The following is a 20,011-nucleotide window of genomic DNA, read 5'->3' as shown; positions in this document are numbered from 1 at the left end:
CAGCTACTACTAGTACTAAACAGCAACAAGCTGTTCCGGCCTCCATGCCAGGTTAGCCACTGAATGGTCGGAAGACCTTGAATGCGCTGACGAAGCCGGCGATGGACCCTGCTACGGCGGCGGCCGATAGGACGAGGCACACGGCGGCGAGCGCCTTGAGGCAGATCCACTTGGTGCTGCCGCGCTTCACGGCGCGCTGCTTGATGTACATCTCGACGGGGAAGTAGACGGTGAGCGGCCAGAAGGAGAAGGCGCCGATCAGGCCGACGATGCTGCCGAAGAAGGGCAGCGCCATGGCGACGACGGTGGCGAGGCACACGAACGCCGACCGCCACGCCAGGCGGAGCGCGGAGGGGGCGAAGGGCCCCAGGCGGAGCTCCTTGGTGACCAAGGCGCTGTCCGGCCACGCGGCGGCGGCCCGGCTCTCGACGAAGGCGAAGATGGGCTGGCAGAAGACCTGGTACGCGCCGACGAGGTGCACGACGATGGCGGCGTTGGCGGCGTCGACGAGCCAGAAGGGCTCGTAGAAGCCGAAGCCGGTGAGGAGGTTGTCCGGCGCCGCGTTCCCGAAGGCCGCGTAGCCCATGCAGCCGCACAGCGTGTAGAACGCCGTGGTGGTGGCGATGCTGACCGCCGTGGCCTTCTTCATGACCGCCGCCTCCGACGGCGGCGGCGCCTTGATGGTGTCCTGGATCTCGATGAGCACGTTGGAGAAGGAGTAGGCGAAGGCGATGTTGCCCAGCGCCTGCAGCGTGCGCCACACCTTCTGCGCCACGGTGAGCCCCGCGCCGACGGCGACGCCGGTGAGGGTGCCCCGGAACGCGCCGTTCGCCACGGCCTGCGCGACGGCGAGGCCGAGCCCGATGCCCGAGTAGGTGAAGGACATGACGGAGGCGACGATGGAGAGCCACTTGATCTGGTCGAAGTTGGGAATCTGCGAGAAGACGATCTGCACGGCCCCGAAGGCGATCATGTAGGGCACGCTGGAGCTCTTGCACGCGGCGGCGTGGCCCCGGGCGTGGAAGCAGTTGGCCCTCCAGACGGCCTGCATGCTGATGGAGGCGGCGATGGTGTATCCGACGGCGATGGTGTATCCGACGGCGATGGAGGCGAGGTTGACGTACTGGACGACGCCGCAGAAGGTGACCTTGGCGCCGCCGAGGATGGCGCGGACGGCCTCCATGTAGGAGTAGCTCCGCCGCCCCGTGGCGGGGTCCCCGGCGCGGCAGCAGTCGGCGAGCAGCGTGGAGGTGTACTACATGACGCCGCCGAAGACGAGCATGACCGGGGGCCCCGCCGCCCAGCCGAGCTGCGCCACCGCCCAGGGGAGGGAGAGCACTCCGGAGCCGATGACGGCCGTGACGATGTGCGCGCTGGCCCTGAGGACCGTCCCCGTGCGGCGCGGGTGGCCGTCGTCGTCGAGCGTCGCCGAGAACTCGGCCAGGTTGCCGGCTTCCAGGGACACCTCGGACACCTCCGTGATGGACACCATACTGTCGCGCGAAGGCGGCGGCGGCGGCGAGAAGGATTGGTCTATGCGTGCGAACGTGATCGCTTGTTGTGCATTGATTGAAGAAGGGTAAGGGTGGGGGGTATAAATGGAGGGCGGCCCGGCCCCTCGTCGTCGGCACACACCTAGTCGGACAAGGAAGGAAAATCCGACGTTGCCAGGTTGCATCCATCCGATCGATTGATCACTAGCGCGAATCGAGTCGGAATAGAATTAGAATTCCTAGTCTTCTTTCCATTTGTTCATCCAAACAAACGAGGTTCCGGTTGTGCGGTTTCGTAGCGGCGCCGCTACCCCCCGTGGGCTGAACTCCACACTACTAGGCCACTACCACCAGCATCCAAAGCTTCCCTGCTTCTTCTTCCTGGATGAAGAAGGCAATTCCCCATTATCAATCGAAGCCGGCAGTTTAGGATCTCCATCAGGCTCTGATCGACACCGGGAGTGGAGGTGCTCGAGACGGTTTGCCCATCCACGAGTGCCCGGACCTGCTGCACGTTCCTGATGAGCAGCCGGCACAATCACGTCCCGGAGCCGCCGCGGCGCCACCTTCGGAGCTTGCCCATGCTGGAATTCCCCGCCGGTGCGAGCTCAGTCACGCGACGAATGGCGTGCCGCTGGGGTCCGGTCGGATACATCTGAAGGTGCAGATGGGTGGAGAGTTTAGATGGGGCTGTGCTGCTCTGAATGGCGAGGCGGGCAGAGAGGGCGGCCGCCGCCGCAGGCGACGGTTGGAGGCGGCGGCGCTGGATGCGTGGGGAGGAGACGGACCGAAATCAGGGGCATGTTTGCAAATAACCGGATCGGCGTAAATAATCGCGATCCAAAATAGGGGGCTGTATGTAATTATTTAGGGGGTATTTTATAAATGTTCGGATCGCGATCAATAATTGCGATCCAAACTAGGGGTCTATTTGAAAAGTTTTAGGGGCGCCTTTTTGAAATTCCGGATCGCGATCCAAATCCTCCGCCGCGGCTCGCCGGAGCGCCGCCCGACGCAGGCCGTCCCATGGGTGCCTCTTATTCTCTCCGCCTGGCTCGCACCCCGCCCCGGCTCGACGCCGGCCGTCCCTCGGGTGTTCGGAGCATGCGCCATGGTGGCTGCCAGGACTGGACTCAGGACTCTGAAATCTTAATACCTGAACTGACTGAAGAAGATGATGCTGACCTCGCCTCGAAGAAGACAGCCTCGCCGTGGCCGCAGGGTCGGGACTCGGCGGAGCACGATGTCTCTCCGTGCGACTACATAAAAGAGAACGCCGCGCCGCCCAGCAGGTGACGATGACGACTGCGTTCCGTCGCCGCCGCCCGCCGGTGGACATGATCTGCACTGACCGGATGCTTCGGAACAGGTTCGTCACCGTCACCGGCCAAGCCGTCCTCCTCTGCTCCAAGTACGGCTACATGTTTCCCGGGCACGACGCCGTGGAGTACCTCTACTTTTCACTAACTGCAACCTCCGCGTTGCCATGGAGCTTGCAGAAGCCGGATACTATGCAGTAAGCTCCATCGACGACTTCTCTGCAGCCACCGAAGCCGCCTATCTTAACTTCATGAATCATGAGCTACATCGGCAAGTCTCCTCGCACCGTTTACAACTGTACAATGGAGTCTGATTTCGTCTATTTTGACGCCCGAGTTGACTCTGAGCTTGCCAAGGAACGAGAAGAGATTTCTGAGGAGGAAGAAGCCTACCAAGCCCTTAGAAAAAGTCCAAATTACTGCCTCCAACTACGATGAAAATCCACGTAACCCCATCAAAAACTGTTTACTTAACCCCCTATATTTACAAAATCAGTTCACCTTTAACACTCAACTGTAACCGGTTTTGACCACGTGGAGAGTGCTTGGCTGCTCATGTCAGATATCATAGCCGATGTGGTGGCCGAGGCTGAGCGGATGGGCTTGCGTGCGGTGTCGCTCATGCAGTCATGCTCCATAACGACAACGGTGTAAGGACAAGGTGGACCTCTTCGTGCATATTGCCTCGTCGGTCTTGCCGCTGCCTGCGCCCGGCCGCGATGGCTTCATCGTCATCCTCGTCGGTCGGGTCCGTCGTCAAGTCGCCGGCGCGGGGCAACGCGGCTGCAGCGGCCATACGAAAAGGCCGCGGCAGGGGAACCACTTGGGTAAGCAAGGTCGCGACTCGCAACCCCAGGCCTGCCCGGCCGGCCATTATCGCTGCTCGGGATGTGGCTGGATGACTTTCTCCGGTGGCAGCGGTAGCACCGGGAGCGTCGGGGGACGCGGCACCGACGGGAGTCGAGCACCGTGAGCTCGCTGACCAGCAATTCACTGATCCCCTGCCCGTTCGGCCGCGTCACGAGGGCCACAGCCGACGCGCCGCGACAGCATCATCCGCAGCTGCATCGTGCGCACAGCCGCCTCGCTGGCTTATGCCTCTGGTGAGAGTTTGCAAGTTCATGCGGTTCCTGCTCGCTTGTAGTGCTACATGCTGGTGCGCGTGCACAAGCTGCGCAGGCGGTGCGTTTGTGGCCGACGGGACGGGACGAGGCATGCACTGTCTGAGTTGACAAGAGCGGCATCGGTTGATCAGGGAGGGGGCTGTCTTGTGGCTTGCTGATTGTACGCAGAGATTACATAATTCTAGCTGTGCAAAGCTCTCTGCTTTTGGCTTTGCCATGGAAGAAGAAAGCAGGAGAGAACGGCAGCCAGGATGGGAGAGAAGAGATGACGTGGCCATCGAATCGTCAAAATGAATGAAACCGATGTCCGCGCGGTGAAAACCGGTTTAGTTGAGCAACGAAGGTTAAAAATAAGCTGGTTTTTGAAACTCAGGAGTTAAATAAACGGATTTATAGTTTAGAAGGTGTTGTGGACTTCAGCTATACTTGGAGGCAGTGATTTGGACTTTTTTCTATACCCAATACTACCTTGCTAGTAGGGAACTACCGAAGCAAGGTCTCTGTTTTTTCCCCGTTGGGTCGATCCAAACTCATCTGAATAATTTCTGAAATTCAAATTCAAAGCAAGTAATGGAAATGGACTAATTAAAACAGGGATCCAAAATTACTGCCCACTCGCATCCATAGATATTTGAGTCTTAAGATCTGTTTTGCATTTTTTAAGATTATGTATGGGCGTGAACGAGTAATCTTTCTCATTTTTTCAAATTTAGCATGGACAACAAATGAAACATGACAACAGCTCGTTGGACTCTGCCAGAGTGAGGAAACCATACAAGCCATTAACGTACTCCATGGAGCGTTTGTCCGCGCTGTACATTCATTGCCGATCCATCTACAAAGTATTCCCGAACCAAAGGTATTCTGATCATCCATAGAATTATACATGAAATATAACCAACATCATACAAATTTCATTAAACTAGAAATACACAAATTTAAATTTCAGACCCAAACAACACGATACACTACGACAAACCATCAACTGGGTACTATCTAGGAAGACTTTAAGCATCATTAGGCGGCGAAGATGAAGGTTTAGCTGACCCAGCCTCATCCTGTGGTTTATTTGTACCTCCTGCGACGGTAGTACTTAGTGGACCTGAAAACCTCAGGACTGGCGGTGGAGCATAACAACCACAAAAAAAAAGATTATTGACCCGCCGCAACAGCATCTTCATGACATCTTTCCAAATAACGAAGCATTGCTCTCTCCCACGTGCTTATTTTCTTCAGCTTATCATGAGGACCAACTATGGTTTTCTCCTTGCCGCGAGAGAAACGACGATCGCCCCCACCATCACCACTACCTCCATCAGCACTAGCCATCTCTATGTAAACTAAACTATGGCTCATATTTGCAAATGACTAAATTATGAACAAATTATATTTTTCTCCACAATTTATTTAGCTCAAACATAACATATAAATAAAAAATTTCTCCATCATAGCTTATTCTAAAAATGACTAATTACATACCTCTATTTCATCTTATTATCTCTATGTACCACAATTTATCTCGCTCATATTTGCAAATGACTAAAATATGAACAAACTATACTTTTCCCCACAATTTATTTAGCTCATATTTGTAAAGGACTAAACTATGAAATTATTCCTCCAACCTCATATCAATTTCTTTGACTAATACGAAATATAGCATCCAAAATATTATACCTTATTCTAAAAATCACAAATATGAGCTCTAAATAACACATGCATATTAATGAAAAATTTCTCCACTGTACCTTATTCTAAAAATCACAAATTACTCTAGCTCTAAAGCATAAAACTTAGTATACTAACTACGTATCAAGGGAGGATGAAGTTTCTAACCTTTAGAACACTTGAATGAGTGAAATCCCCACGAAATGTTCAAAAATCCGGCAGCACCTCCCCTATTTCGTCATGAATGGAGGAAGCCCGAGCTGGAGAAAATGGCTCGACCAGGAGGAGGAAGAAGCATGATTTATAGGAGGGAAGTTAGTATCAACTGGAGTTCCAACCGGTAATAAAGGTCACCTATTAGTACGGGTGGAACCTCCACCCACTACTAAAGGTCCTCAGGCGCATTAGTATCGGGTGGAGACTTCACCCAGTACTAATGGGTGACCTTTAGTACTGGTTGGAGCCCCCAACCGGTACAAAGGGGTTACGGGAGGCTCCTGAGAAACTAGTCGTTAAATCCGGTACTGATGCTCACTTAGTACCGAGTCAAAAATCAACTTGTATTAGTACTCGCCGAGTTTTCCAGTAATGTTTGGCTAACTCAAATTCGTTGTTCTATATTCCACCACATTACTTGTTACGAAAGCAGTTGAGCAGTTTCCTGAAGTTACTGAAAGTGCAAGCGAGGTATCCAATTATTGGGGTGAAATATTTGTGTTGTATGTACATTATTGGGCGGCCCTAATTGCTGCCAGCAGTATCTGCATTGGCACCATGGAAAATGTAGCTGAATTTCTCCTCCTCCGAAGGAATCCCATACTCGTTATAAAAAGCTTTTCTCTGCCGCACCAGTCTCGCTTCCTCCTGCTTGAGTTTCTCTTCCTCATCTGACAACTCCTTGAGTTGAGACGGCCTTCATTCGATTCCCCAATTGTTTCCTGCCCCCTCAGTTTTCCCAGAGCCTGCCTCAACTTTCTCAGCTCTTGTCGACATATTCTTACACCTGCATGGCATCCAACAAAGTGCCCATGTAATTAAACCAATAGTAACTCGATACACACATGAGATCATTGTGATAACCATATGGAAAAAGCAGTATTAGTCCCGGTCAGTAGGGATCAAAGATCCCGAAAATCCATCTGGGATTAATTTTTCAAGATAAAGGGGGATTCTTTAGTCCCGGGTCATTCACCTAAAGACCCCCTTAGTCCCGGTTGGTGTTACCAACCGGGATTAAAAAGTTTCGAAAATAAATAAATAAAAACCACCGTGCCCCACGCCCGCCGGCCACCCGCGCCAACCGCCGCCCGGCCGCCGCTCGCCCGCGCCCGCCTACGCCTCCACCCACCCGCCTCCGCCCGCGCCCACGCTCGCCCGCCACCGCATGCCTCCGCTCCGTCAGCACCGCACCGTCGGGCCCGCCCGCTCCGCTCCGTCCCGCTCCGCCGCCGCTGCTCCGCCCTGCTGGCGCCGCTCCGCTCTACACCGCCCACCTGCCCACGTGCCGCCGCTTGCCCTCACCCCACTGCTGCTCCTCACTGCCAATGAGGGGCGAGCAGAGGGGGAAGGGGAGGGGTAGCAGAGGGGGAGGGGGCGGGAGAGGAAGAGAAGGAGGGGAGGGGAGGGGGCGGGAGAGGAAGATAAGGAGGAGATTTGCGTGAGAGAGGAGGAGAGGGAGGAGGCGCGAGGATAAGGAAAAGGGGAGAGAGAGAGGAGGCGCTGGTGTGAGGAGAAGATATTAATGCGAAGAGAGGGGGGCTGTGTGGGAAGGGTGTTTTGTCCCGGTTAGAAACTCCAACCGGGAAAAAGACCCCCCTTTGTCCCGGTTGGAATTACCAAAGACCCCCTTGTCCCGGTTGGAATTACCAAGATTTGTCCCATTGCTAATTTCAACCGGGACAAAAGGGTGCGGCCGTCGGTGCGATATTTCTAACCGTTATGGCCTTCGGTGGTACATTTTTGATCCGGAACTAAAGGTACTTTAGTCACGGGTCTAATGTTAACTGGGACTAAAGGGGTTGGATGGAAGGTCAGTTTTCTACTTAGTGATAAGATAATGCCAGTCGATCAGTAACAACACACATAGATTGATAGATTGACAGGCGAAACATAAGAACTGAGCCATCAATAATACGAACGAATCTACATCGAGCCACATGACAACAACCCAACAAGGACATGCAAGAGATGGCAACAACCAACCAGCCAGGGCGAGCACGATCATCTAATCTAGACGAGGCGGACCGGAAGACGTGGGTATAGTACGTACCACTGTCGTGCTGCATCTTGGTGTCAGTGGCGGGTGCAGGATTTGGACTATGGGTATTCAAAATTGCATATGGTAAGGAAAAAAATTGACAGACTAAGGAGAGACTGACTCAATATAATAGAAAAACATACGAAGCTAATTCAATCGCTCAATTTAGCAAACATACGAGGGAAAAAGAGAGACTGACTTGTGCCAGAGATTTTCATCTCTCCAGCACTATTCCTTGAAATAATTGTTCTCCTAAACGATTTTAGGGAAAGCACATTTGCTGAGCAATGATATTTTCATCAAAGATAGGAAGAAATTTTCAACAGTACTACAATATTTCTCCATATGAACAGAGATGTACATATTTAGTATTTCAATATAGTATTTCTGTGTTACGAGCTTCTTGGAAGGAAAAGCTATGCCTACAAATGGAAGAATAGAACATTACTGTCGGGTCGGGGACACAGGGTCTCGCCGAGTAGTCCTGTCGCCGTCTCGCCGTGACGCCGTGAGAGTTGAGACGCGGAGGTCGGCCAGTAGCGCGTCTGCTGGGCGCTAGCCGCCGCCGGCCTGCCGGTCGCCGCGGCACCACCGCTCCGCGCGCTGCGCGCAGGTCGCCTGCCGCCGCCGCTGCAGGGCGTAGAAGCCGAAGGGGATTAGGGCGCCGCCGCATTTCGCTCCCCGCCGCCGGCCGGACGCTAGGGTTAGTTTCGCGTGGAGCCCCTATGACCTGTGTGCGGCGCTGACCGTCAACAGGCCTCTCCCTGGAACGCGTGGGTTGGGGGGTGGAGGGGTGGCGCTGACCGGCTGACGGGTTGAGTGGGGGCGGGCAGAATGGGCCAGTTGGTGTGGGGGGCAAATGGGCCAGGGAGAGTGAAGTTGCCATCCAGTGGGCCTTTTTGTGTGAAATACCTGTGTTAGCTTCTTTATTTTTATTTTTTCCATACATATAGCTAGTATACATTATATATGTGAACTTTTTTGCAAAAATAATGGGTATTCATTTGAATACCATTGAATACAAGTGGGCCCACCCCTGCTTGGTGTAGAAGGAGAAATACTTGGGCTTCTCATCATGGGTGGCCGGGTCGGCGGCGTTGGCGAGCTTGGCGGCGTCGGCCTCGGTAATCTTGCCGACGACGACGGACACCGCGGCGTCCCCGGACTCGCCGTCCGCGAGGTCTAGCAGGTCAAAGCTATTGGAGGCCATTGCGGAGGCGGCTGAAACCCTAAACCGCCGCCTTACTAGCTAAACCCTCGATGATCCTCTCTCGTCGGCTCGAGTCGAAAAGGCGGGCGCTGATCGGTGGGTGGTGGATTTGGCTTGTTCGGCACAGCAACGGGGCGCCGCGTTTTATACGACTGAGAGCAGCTAATACAATAGATTTAAAAACTCCAACAACAAGGCTATGCTACGCGGAGAAATTTATATTTTTGACATCCAAAACACACGTGGCTTCGCATATTTGACACTCTAAAGATTGACTTCGCAAATTTGACACCCACAATATTGACACGTTGATTTACTTGACATTATACCTTTTTAATAATTTTATTTCCTCCTTTTCCATTTATTGGATCGTGAAAGGACTAAACTGTCCCTTGCGTCATCTACGTACCTCTCTATCTCTAGTTCGATCACATTTCTCTGCCACTGCAGGGGAGTTGCGCACCGACCGACACTGAGGCGGCGGGCCTGCGCGCCGCGTCAGAGAAGCTGCTGCTAGCCGCATCCGCGCAGGTGCTCAGGGCCACGGTGGCCCTGCTCGTGCCAGCGCGGCCGGTCGCCGTCTCTGGTTGCTTCCTGGGCTCCCTCACCGCCTCCCGCACCTACAATGTCCTCTGGATGCTCGTCGCCTGCCACGGACACGTCCACGACGCCCTGGCCGCCCACTACTGGGTCTTCTTCGTCTTGCTGTGGGTGGCGCTGCTCGTCGGCATCACTGTCTTCATCGTTTGAGATCAGTGGCTAGCTGCCATGCCTTGCAACCGATGCACCTACGAAGCGAGATCGGTGGCGGCAAGCACCAGTACCGCGACGCGTTCTGGGCGGGCGGCGGCGCGTCCGAGTGAGGCTATCGCGACGCGTTCTAGGCGGGCGGCGGCGTGTCCGAGCGAGGCGTTCTAGGCACGGGCGGCGGCGCGTCCGAGCGAGGCGTTCTGGGCGCGGACGTTCAAGGTGATTGATTTGATCGAACCAGAGATGGAAAGACGTAAGGGGTAGTTTAGTCCGTTCACCATTAAAGAGGCATAATATCAAGTAAATCAATATGTCAATGTTGTGGGTGTCAAATTTGCGAAGCTAATCTTTAGATTGTCAAATATGAGAAGTCACGTGTTTGAGGTGTTAAAAATACAAATTTCTATGCTACGCGGATGCCCCAGCCTAGCATCATTGCATCCTTTTTATGCACATTGGCTCAATTTGGCAGCAACGAGAAGCAAAGAAAAAACGCACCATTTAGAAGAGAGATCAAAGCCTCTACGTAATAAGCCAATAACAATGAGTTAGGCTCTGTCTGTTTGAACTTCCTGATATCTTCCCAGCGTAAAAAGTCATAAGTTCAAACAAATAACGATCTTCTCGTGTAGCTTCCGAAAAGCTGGAAGCTCAGAAAAACTGAGTTTATACGGGAAGTTGAAAAGCTCAATTTTATGAGTTTTTCGTAGTTTTTTAAGTTCAGAAAGCTAAACGCAACTTCTAAATCTAGTGTTACTTTTCAGAAGCGAAAAGTCAGCAGCTTTTCAAAAAAAGCTCAGAAGATCTCTTCAGCTACGGAAAGTTTAAGCCAGCAAAGTCTGTTTCACTGTTAGGTTGGACATTGGAGAATGAACAAGTGAAATTTATGTACCTCTGACTTTAGGAACTGTCACAGACCTTATCAAATTAGCACAGATCACTGAATTCCCAGAATCCATAGCACTTGGCTGGCTCTCACGGAAAACTCTTGCTTCTCCCAGGGAAGAACTGAAAGTGCCCACAAAGTTTCTGGGAAAAAGTCTACAAAAACCTTATTGCACCCAATGAAATCCCTTAGCGTTGGAAAAGAAATAGCAGAGAGCATAAAAAGATTCTAAACGCACAAGCTTTCGAAAGAGAGTGGACAAATTTAAATCAACAAGAACAAAATTTACTGAAACAAAAAGAAACTGAATAAAACAGTAAAGCATCCGTTACAAAATTTGAGGCCTTCCTCGTTCATCTCTCCATCCTCACCCAAAAGTTAAAAAGGGAAACTAATCAGAAGAGCTAGGCCTGAGCCGGAGCGGCCGCGGGTGCAGAGGCCTGAGCTGGGGCTGGCGCGGGTGCAGAGGCCGGCGCAGCAGATCGAGCCGACGCGGGTACAGGCAACGCAGGGAACTTGGACATATCCTTGACGTCCAGGACTGGCGCAGCGGCAGGCGCAAAATTGCGGCGCTGCTGATAGTACCTGTCATTGCCTGGGCGCCTCTGCATGTAGTAGCCACCATTGCTAGCGCGCTCCTGCTGGTATCGGCCAACGTTACCGCCCTGCTGCTGCTGCTGCTGGTGGTGGTAGCCACCATTGCCTTGGTACCCGCCGTGGCCCCTGCCCTGCCATAGCCGTATCCACTATTGCCCCTTCCGTAGCCATATCCGCCATTGCCCATATACCGATCGCGGTGGCCAGAGTAGTCACCTCTTGGAGCACCGTCGCCTCGGCCATTGTAGGCACCCCTTGGAGCACCATTGCCGTTGTGGCCGCCAGCTTCGTTCTGGGCTGCCCAGCCGTTGACCTGGGGCTCGGTGCTGTTGTCGCGGCTGCCACCCTGGAAACCGCCATTGAAGCGACTTACGAGCAGAAGAGCCATCTTCCTGATTGTAACTGACACGCCTTGGTGGCCTGTACCCAAGGTTTCAGCAGGGGAGGATAACCTGAAAATTTGTCAAAGTAATATTTGGTACTCACATCAAGTTGACCCAGAAAGATACAGTGTTTTAAGGAAATCCTTATACCTTCTTAGGTTTGCCATCCTTTGCAGCAGCACTGATTTTCGTCCTTCTTGCTAGCCTCCTTAACCTTAGGCTGAGCCTTTTCTACCTTGATGACAGCTTCCTCATCATCCAGCTTCTTTTTCTCCAACATCTGCAAACCCTTAAATTCTTCAGCAGTGACCTTCCTCTCCTCAGTTTTTGAGGCCTCCAAGGTCTTCTTTTTCTCCTCACGCATCCTCTCATACTCAGCAAGGGTCTGTTCAATTTATGAAGGTCCGCAAAACGCTTGGCAAGCAAGAACTGACTGAAATTGCATGGCTATTCAGAGAGGCATTACCTTTTTCTCTCTTCCAGTGGTTGCTTGTCAGCCTGTTGCCCTGTTTCGAACCATCTACCTCTGAATCTTGCTTCTTCACCTTCTCCGGCTCAGTGCCACTGTTTTTCTTAGCATTTTTCTTCTTCCTCTTTTCAGAGCCATTGAGCTTATCCTTTGGGAAAGGATACTTGGTTCCAGCGGGAGCACCTTGGCCATCTTGGGCAGCACCCCTGTCATAACAACATTGACAGGGTTCAGATAACAATAATTACTTCTACACAAGGAGATAAGAAATCATCTGCAGAATTTGTACAGCAAGTATATTAGAACTTACCCAGCAAGCTTGCCTGATTCAGAAGCAGGCACAGCATCTGCATTATCAGCACTGGCCTCCTTTTGTTCTGTGTCGTTGGCAGACACAACATTCTCTTCAAGCTTTTCCTCAGTCTCTGTTCCAGCGGGCCGAATGCCTAACTAGGATTTGGGCTTGCGCATGACGGCCCATTATTACAAAGTGAAGCTTTACTGATGCATACTTCCATTCGACATCTTCAGAGATCATTCAGTTTTCAGTGACAATCTCCGTCGAGCTACGTTGTTGGTGCTGGGTGCCACCGCACCCAGAAAAAAGAAATCCATAATCACTTATCAAATCTAAATTTTCACCATATTTGCTTGAATATTCTACATATGCTATGAAGTGGCACACCCCTGTATTTTTGTCTAGCTCCGAGCTTGACGTTCTTGCAAACGCTTCTCCCGCTTGGCTGCCTTCTTGCTCATGACAACATGTCATCAAACAATAGCCTTTGGGCAGAGACAACATATACGAAGCTTGGGGGCAGAAAGCATCTGCTGTAGCGGGAATATATACCAAGGTTGAATTGGCAAGTAATTAATTATGTCGTTGGAAGTGCAGAAGCAAAGCAAGGGATCCAACTCCACCCAGCAGCATCAACAACCATGCGTTTTAAATACCTACATCCGAGTGTCTTCCATCGCGCCTCGTCAGTCGTCACCATCTAACCTGTATTCAGTGTACTCATTGTTTCTTTCTCTTCTGCTCTTGTCTGAGTGTTTAAGTGCTAACTGGTAAGTATGCAGAAAAGCAAAGCCTGTGTAATTCGGAGCTTTACGGATGTAATTAATCCACATCCATTTGCACAACTGAAGTATAAGAGAGGACTCATGGATCCCTCGCTGTACAAGGCCGCGACACGGGGCGACGTGGCGACCCTGAAGCGGCTGCTGGAGGTTGACCCAACCATCCTCGACTCGAAGACGCCGCAGCTGAACACGGCGCTCCACCTCGCCGCCTTGCATGGCCACACCGACTTCGCCGGGGAGGTCCTCAACGTGAAGGAGGAGCTGCTCGTCGCCAAGAACAACGACGGCGACAGCCCGCTGCACCTGGCAGCAAGGTACGGCGAGAAGGGGGTGGTGGAGCTGTTCGTCCGCCGCGCCCGGTCCTGGCCGCCAGAGGATCCCACCACCGCCGAAGGGCCGCTCAGGAATCCCCTGATGATGACCAACAAGGCGGGCGACACCCCGCTGCACGACGCGGTGCGGAACCGCAGGAACGCCGTGGCGCTGTTGCTGCTTGACATGAACCCCGACCGTGGCCACGACCTCAATGGACTCGGGGAGTCGCCGTTGGAAATTGCTGCCCGCGAGGGCCTTGTCCTCGTCGTGGAAAGGATTGTGAAGCATCCATGGGCTCAGCAGGTGTCCGTGAACCACCATGTCAGAGGCACCGCTCTGCACCAGGCAGTACTCGCCCGGCACATTCGTAAGTAATACTCAAACGCGATTTTTTTAAGGTTCCTCTTAGTAGGTATAAAGCGACATGAAAATAGCAAGTTTAACCGTATCGATAATCAACTGTAGTGCTGTACACTGCAGGAATCTTAGAGATTCTTCTGGAGAAGCGCCCTGAACTGATCGACCTGACCGACTCTAACGGCAACAATGCGTTGCACTACGCGGCTAAGAAGAACCACGCACGGGCAGTGGATATACTGCTTAACAAGCGGATGAACCTGGCCTACAAGAGCAACCACGAGCAACAGTCCCCGCTCCACGTCGCCGCGCACTACGGGTCCACGGACGCCATCACGGCTCTGCTCCGGTGCTGCCCCGACGTCGCCGAGATGGAGGATAACAACGGCCACACCGCCTTCCACGCCTCCGTCGTCAGCGGCAAAGCGAACGCGATCAGGTGCCTCCTCCGGCGCGTCGTCCGCGCAAAGGAGGTTCTCAACCACGTCGATAAGAACGGCAACACGCCTCGGCACCTCGCAGCCAGCATGTCACATATCAATTCCGCGTTGGTGCTGCTCAACGACGGGCGCGTCGACCCCTGCGTCCTCAACCGCGACGGCCAGACTGCGCGTAGCCTCCTCGAGATCAGAGGTGAGATGGATGCGTACGAGTTGCACCTCTGGACGCAGCTCATGCGGCATGAGCCTATCTGGTGCCGTAACCAGCCGGTGCCGCCGCTCCGGCGCCACAAGGGCTCCGCCTCCGCTCCGGGGGACTTTCGAGAGAGACTCGGGATCCAAGTCATCTTAGCAAGCCTCGTCGCCACCGTCAGCTTTGCGGCCACCGTGACCATGCCTGGTGGGTACAGCCAGACCGAGGGCACTGCCATCCACAGCCACCGCGCCGCCTTCAAGATCTTTCTAGTCTCCAACACAATCGCCATGAGCAGCTCTAGCGTCGTGCTCTTGTGCTTCCTTTACCCAGTCAAGTACTACTCCTACAAGGTAAACCAAGTCCTGTGGGGCCAGAGGCTCACCTGCCTCGCCTGCCTCGCCATGATCGTCTCATTCATGACTGCCGTCTACGTAACCGTAGCGCCCACAGTACGATGGCCTGTCGACATGGCCATGGCAATCGGCGCCAGCACGCCGGTCCTCGTCATCCTCATACTGGGCCGGCAAGTGTTCTTCCTGCGACTCTAGTTTATTTTATCAATTTTTTGGTGGACCTAATGATTCAAAATATTTATAACTTGCATCCGTAGTTACGGCTTTGCTCCAATTCTTGCGGTCTCAGCAATTATGCATCCGTGTGCAAACTGTCGTCCAAAGTTTGCGCTTCGTCATTCCTGTAACTTGCCAGCTGTATGTATAGCTTGATTTTGACAAGGACACACGGTTGTCAACGAACTTAATTAATTTTCAAACATTGTTTATTACAAAAAGCAAATTACAAAACATAATATACGTAAGTGGAGTTCATATATTCCCTCCGTCCCAAATTACTATTCATTTTGAATTTTCTAGATATACGGCTTTTGCTATACACCTAGATACATATTATGTCTAGGTACATAGCAATAGCAGCTACGTATCTGGAAAAGTCAAAATGAATAGTAATTTAGGACGGAGGGAATACTAATTAATTGAAAAGTGAAAACCATAAGGGACGAAAAATTTGATAAATGACGAGCCTACGGCTTAGATCATACGCTTGGTTGACACAATGACGGTGGTAAACTGCTATATGGTTTGGCATATCCATGACGACACATGGATTGAGCTGCACACCCTCAAACTCCACGGAAGAGGGGTATTCTGCCGTCCCAGGGCTTGTCCCTCCGAGAGCACAAGCACGTGTACCTTGGAACACTCTGCAGGAGCAAGCACCGATCAGACGTTATACCTACAAGGTTGTAACGATGCAGGGGATTCAAGACGACTTGAGCCTTGTCAGGCTGCCACTTGCTGTCGCCGTCATCGCCAACTTCGCAAAGAATCGCATAACTTAGATAAGAAGCAGCATGCTCGTTAATGCTACTGTGGAGAGTATACATCCGATCCTGCCTTCCCGGCTTCCCCTGCCTCCACAATCACAAAACTCCGCTGGCCGCTGCCATGGCCGGAGCCACAAAGGATCTTGTCATCTTGACGGTGGAGACCTGCATCTGCATCTGCATCGAGCGGGTGTCGAGCACAAGCACCTCGTTAGGAGAGATCAAGCTGCAGTAGAAGCATCCGTGCGCGTAGCCGCAGTGCGGGTACATCCTGCAGAACGACGGCACGCTCGAGACCTAAGGGGCCCGAGCTAAGGTCTTCGCCGCGCCAGTCTGAGTTGCCTACAAATGGCTCTAGGGATGCAACTTCTGCATTGAGGTAGTTGTTATCAACAATCGGAGAAAACATGAAAACTTGTGATGAAACATGGATTGGTGACCTTGTGGATCCTAGATTGAACTGCGAGTGGAGATCCTCAGTGGTAGCGCAGGGCTTGTCGGCTGCTCCGGTGGCGTCGTCGAATATTTGCAGAACGCTCTCCAATGGATCAAATATTTGTATAAAACCTCTGTTTTGAATCGCGATCAATAATCGCAATCCAAATTTAGGGTTCCGTTTGTAAAATACCCGAACGTATATTTTCACAAAACTCCCTGGTTCGGACGGCTCCGCGCCTCTGCCTCCGGCACCGACGGCCGCCGCCGCTGCCGCCATCCGCGAAAGTCACAAAGTTAGCTTTGGCCCTGCCCTACCAGGAGAGCTTCACTCCTCTGCTCTGCTGCGGCAGCAAGCCGCGCGCATCGAAGCCACGCGCGACCGGGCATGGCGGGTCTGGCGGCCTGATGTTCGAGGGAGGCCGGGCCGCCGGGGACAGGACGTCGACGGCATCCAGATCAAGCCAGCATAGACCAACATCTGGATCGACCGATGCACCCTCGCCGACGAGCTCATCGACATCAAGCGACAGAGCACAGACATTACGGTCTCAAGGTCCTTTCTTTAATTCCATTCATTCTTCCTTCTTGTTGTGCTACTGCAAATCTCCAGTTTGTTCTGCGACTAACCAACCAATGACTGCAGATGCCACTTCGTCCGGCGCGACAAGACGATGCTCATCGCCGGCGTCGACTCCACGCACGTCGGCGACCGCTGCATCTCAGGGTACGTCACCATCCACCACTGCTTCTTCGACGGCACACGGCAGAAGCACCCACGCCTACGCTTCGGCGAGGTCCACCTCTACAACAACTACACACGCAGCTGGGGTATCTACGCTGTCTGTGCCAGCGTCAAGGCTCAGATCGTGTCCCAGTAATGCACATCTTCACAGAGATACCAGTATATAGCACCCTCAATTGGGAAAGATATATCCTGTATTATTTGATCAGAAGCTAAAACAAAACAAAATACAGAAGCTTGGACATCAGTGCCTGATGAAGAGGTTGTACTCGACGGTGGCGTCGCCGGTCTTGAGTTCGAAGGTGTGCGTCCTGGCCACGGCTGCGGACGGCGGCGGCGCGGCGACCACCAGGAGGACAAGGTGTAATACTACGGCGGCGGCCACGTGAATCATTTGTAGCTGGTATACGTGTTCTTGGATGTATAGGTGCCCTGCAGGTTCTTCGTGTGGCCATGCAATGTGAACATGAATGAGGGAGAATACAAGCTATTTGGATAAGCTGTAGGCCCTAAATTATGTTTATGCACAAACGTCAAATATGTATGTCTCTTAAAATTGTTAGCTCGTGCAAGATTATGAATTGATGGATTTTTGGAACCCTTTAGTAGGTTTGCACTATTAGATCGATTTTTTTCCCATGTGTACCTTTAGGTCGATTATTATTCAGTAAAGTGGTACCAAAGAATAAGTTAGATGCCATCATGATGCATGGATCCCATTGCAGCGATCGCACTGGAATACCTTATGGATGGAGCACTAGAGGCAAAGGTGATATGATTTGATGGGACGACGAAATCAATTGTTATGGCCGACGGGAGATTGAGGGAGGAGGTGCACGCGGTTGGCGCACCTGCTGGCCGCGGAAATACGCCGAGTTTCAACTATGCAGAAAAAATTACAATCAGATTCGACAAAAAAGTCTTTTAATCTTATCTTTTTCAGATCCATTGTAAGTTTGTAACTATGGACATTTTGTTACGTTGTTCCCTATTACTGTCGATCTTGGGCCTGTTCGCTTCAGCTTATTCATACGGCTTATCAGCTACCGAACAGTATTTTCCTCTCACAACAAATCAGCCATTTCAGCTTTTCAACCGGCTTATAAGCTGAAGCCCATCAGTTGAAAAAAGGACAAGAGCCGCGGGAATGGGCAGGTTGTGCATTCTACTTGGTCAGCCTGTGTGCGGGTCGAAGCTCTCTATTTGGGCTGGCTGGACCGAGGAGGACAAGAACACCCCCGGCCCAAACTATGCCGAGTTTCCGGCCCATGGGGAAATAGGAAGTTGGAAGTTCCCCCTTTCAAGCTCATCATTTATTTCGTTTTGGCATCCTCATTTTCCCTGTTTTATTTCAGCACCTCCTCAACTATGCATCTGAATTATAGCAGCTTCGCATATTTGCTTATGAAAAGCATGATGCAGCAGTCTTGCCCGTATAGAGAGCTACTGCCAACTGTAGCACTGTAGACACCCTGACGTGCCTGGCATTTAGCCCTGTAGCGAAATAAGCTATACTGACAATACCCTGGCTGCTCTGTTGAGACAAAAACAAGTACCGGTGTGTACTGTGTTAGGACTTAGGACAGGGTCTAGTGACAATCAGTACAGACCAGGTACCACCATGCATCCAAACCATGCGATAGGTTTATTAGCTTCTACAGAAGTGATTTAGTTCGGATTAAAAATCCGAACACCCCCTTAGAAACGTAGGATCATGATGTATACTCAAATGGTACGATTTTATATGCGTAAAAGTCCTCGAACCATATTCACCATCACAAAAAGAAAGACACTCTTTTCCTAGAGAATCAACAAACAGTTTTGAACATCTCTCGTGCGAATGTTCTGGTGGCACTTTGTCCACGTACGTGCTACCCTACAGCTGCTTTCGGTCCTGTTTTTTTTTTTAATGTAGCTTTCCGGTACCGGTATGTTATGTGTCCATCCAAACACAAATAGCCTTTATTCATCCAACCCCTTAATACGTAAATGCGCTAAAAGAGACATCTATATGTCCATTCTGCTCATGCAAAAAATATATAACCTCCTCCTGTCCAATATTGTAGGACATAGTTTGGTGTGAAAAGATCTCCCAAAATCATGTATTTTTTTGGGATTTAATTTCTCGTTATGATATGGTAGTAGCTGCAAAATCGACGTCATATTGAAAGCACTTTGAAATACGAAATGCTGATACAATTTCCGCACTAAACATGGTTACATTAATGTGAGCTGATTGTTGATTAAATCTAATGCACATTATTATAAACCGACCAACTAACACAATAATTTGCGAAGCTTTACGAAATGAATGTTTAGATGGTTAGATCCATCCGGTTTTCAGGTTCTGAACTCAGCATCATCTTCATATTTTTCTAAATTTACTTTGAAAAATCAGCGCTACTTTTTTATGGTACGCCGTCGTTATTGAATGGTTGTGGTGCATGGTGACTTTGGCAATCTTGAAATTTGCCGGATCAATCTCTAATGTGCTTACAAGGTAAGATGTGCATGCATATATACATTAAAAAAGGTGGATGTGCGTGCGTGTGTGGGAATTTATGTCCACGTTGTATTATAAAAAATAATCGGATAGAACTCTCATCCATTTTATTATGCTTTCCATCGGCAGAAAACGAATATCTTTGTATTGAAGTACCTATAAAAACTAGCAACCCAACAACAAAATAAGCGCAAGCGGGTCGCAGATATATTACGCCGACGCAGGTAGGCACGGCATCTTTCGTCCCGCCTAGTACTGTAGTGCATAGTACTTCCTCCTCCTAAGTCCTAACCTCCTCCCCTAAACCCTAAGCACATTGTTGTAAACCAACCAACTGCACATTAATTTGCGAAGCTTCACGAAACGAGCTATATACTTATTAGCTGTTAGGTTTCATCTGAGTTTGAGTCATAAACTCAGCACAGGTGCTTATATTTTC

General features: G+C 51.3%; 2 protein-coding genes across 3 annotated transcripts; one reads left to right on the top strand and one right to left on the bottom strand.

Annotated features, from left to right (window-relative positions):
* Positions 1 to 4: 4 nt before the first annotated feature.
* On the bottom strand, positions 5 to 1,842 carry LOC117864892 (amino acid permease 3-like). The gene has a single exon (XM_072295076.1). The coding sequence runs from the start codon at positions 1,181 to 1,183 to the stop codon at positions 53 to 55; it is 1,131 nt and encodes a 376-aa protein (XP_072151177.1). The 5' UTR covers positions 1,184 to 1,842; the 3' UTR covers positions 5 to 52.
* Positions 1,843 to 12,981: 11,139 nt separating this feature from the next.
* On the top strand, positions 12,982 to 15,320 carry LOC117865148 (uncharacterized). Of its 2 annotated transcripts, none has more exons than XM_034749269.2 (2): positions 12,982 to 13,921; positions 14,020 to 15,320. In XM_034749269.2, exons 1-2 carry the CDS (start codon positions 13,231 to 13,233, stop codon positions 15,093 to 15,095), a joined length of 1,767 nt encoding a protein of 588 aa, XP_034605160.1. In that variant the 5' UTR covers positions 12,982 to 13,230; the 3' UTR covers positions 15,096 to 15,320. The 2 variants fall into 2 exon arrangements, with proteins under 2 accessions (XP_034605160.1, XP_034605162.1); XM_034749271.2 differs by having other exon boundaries at positions 12,984 to 13,921; positions 14,035 to 15,320.
* The last annotated feature ends 4,691 nt before the right edge of the window (positions 15,321 to 20,011 follow it).

The sequence above is a fragment of the Setaria viridis genome, chromosome 7 (assembly GCF_005286985.2).
Source record: "Setaria viridis chromosome 7, Setaria_viridis_v4.0, whole genome shotgun sequence".
Classification (NCBI taxonomy): Eukaryota; Viridiplantae; Streptophyta; class Magnoliopsida; order Poales; family Poaceae; genus Setaria; species Setaria viridis.
This window is presented reverse-complemented; position numbering and strand designations above follow the sequence as displayed.

Excerpts from the sequence above, each read along its gene's own strand:
- LOC117865148 (XM_034749269.2), top strand. The coding sequence starts at position 13,231 with ATGCAGAAAAGCAAAGCCTGTGTAATTCGGAGCTTTACGGATGTAATT. Across the intron at positions 13,922-14,019 it reads AGTACTCGCCCGGCACATTC|TGCTGTACACTGCAGGAATC; the intron begins GTAAGTAATACT and ends AATCAACTGTAG.
- LOC117864892 (XM_072295076.1), bottom strand. The coding sequence starts at position 1,183 with ATGGAGGCCGTCCGCGCCATCCTCGGCGGCGCCAAGGTCACCTTCTGC.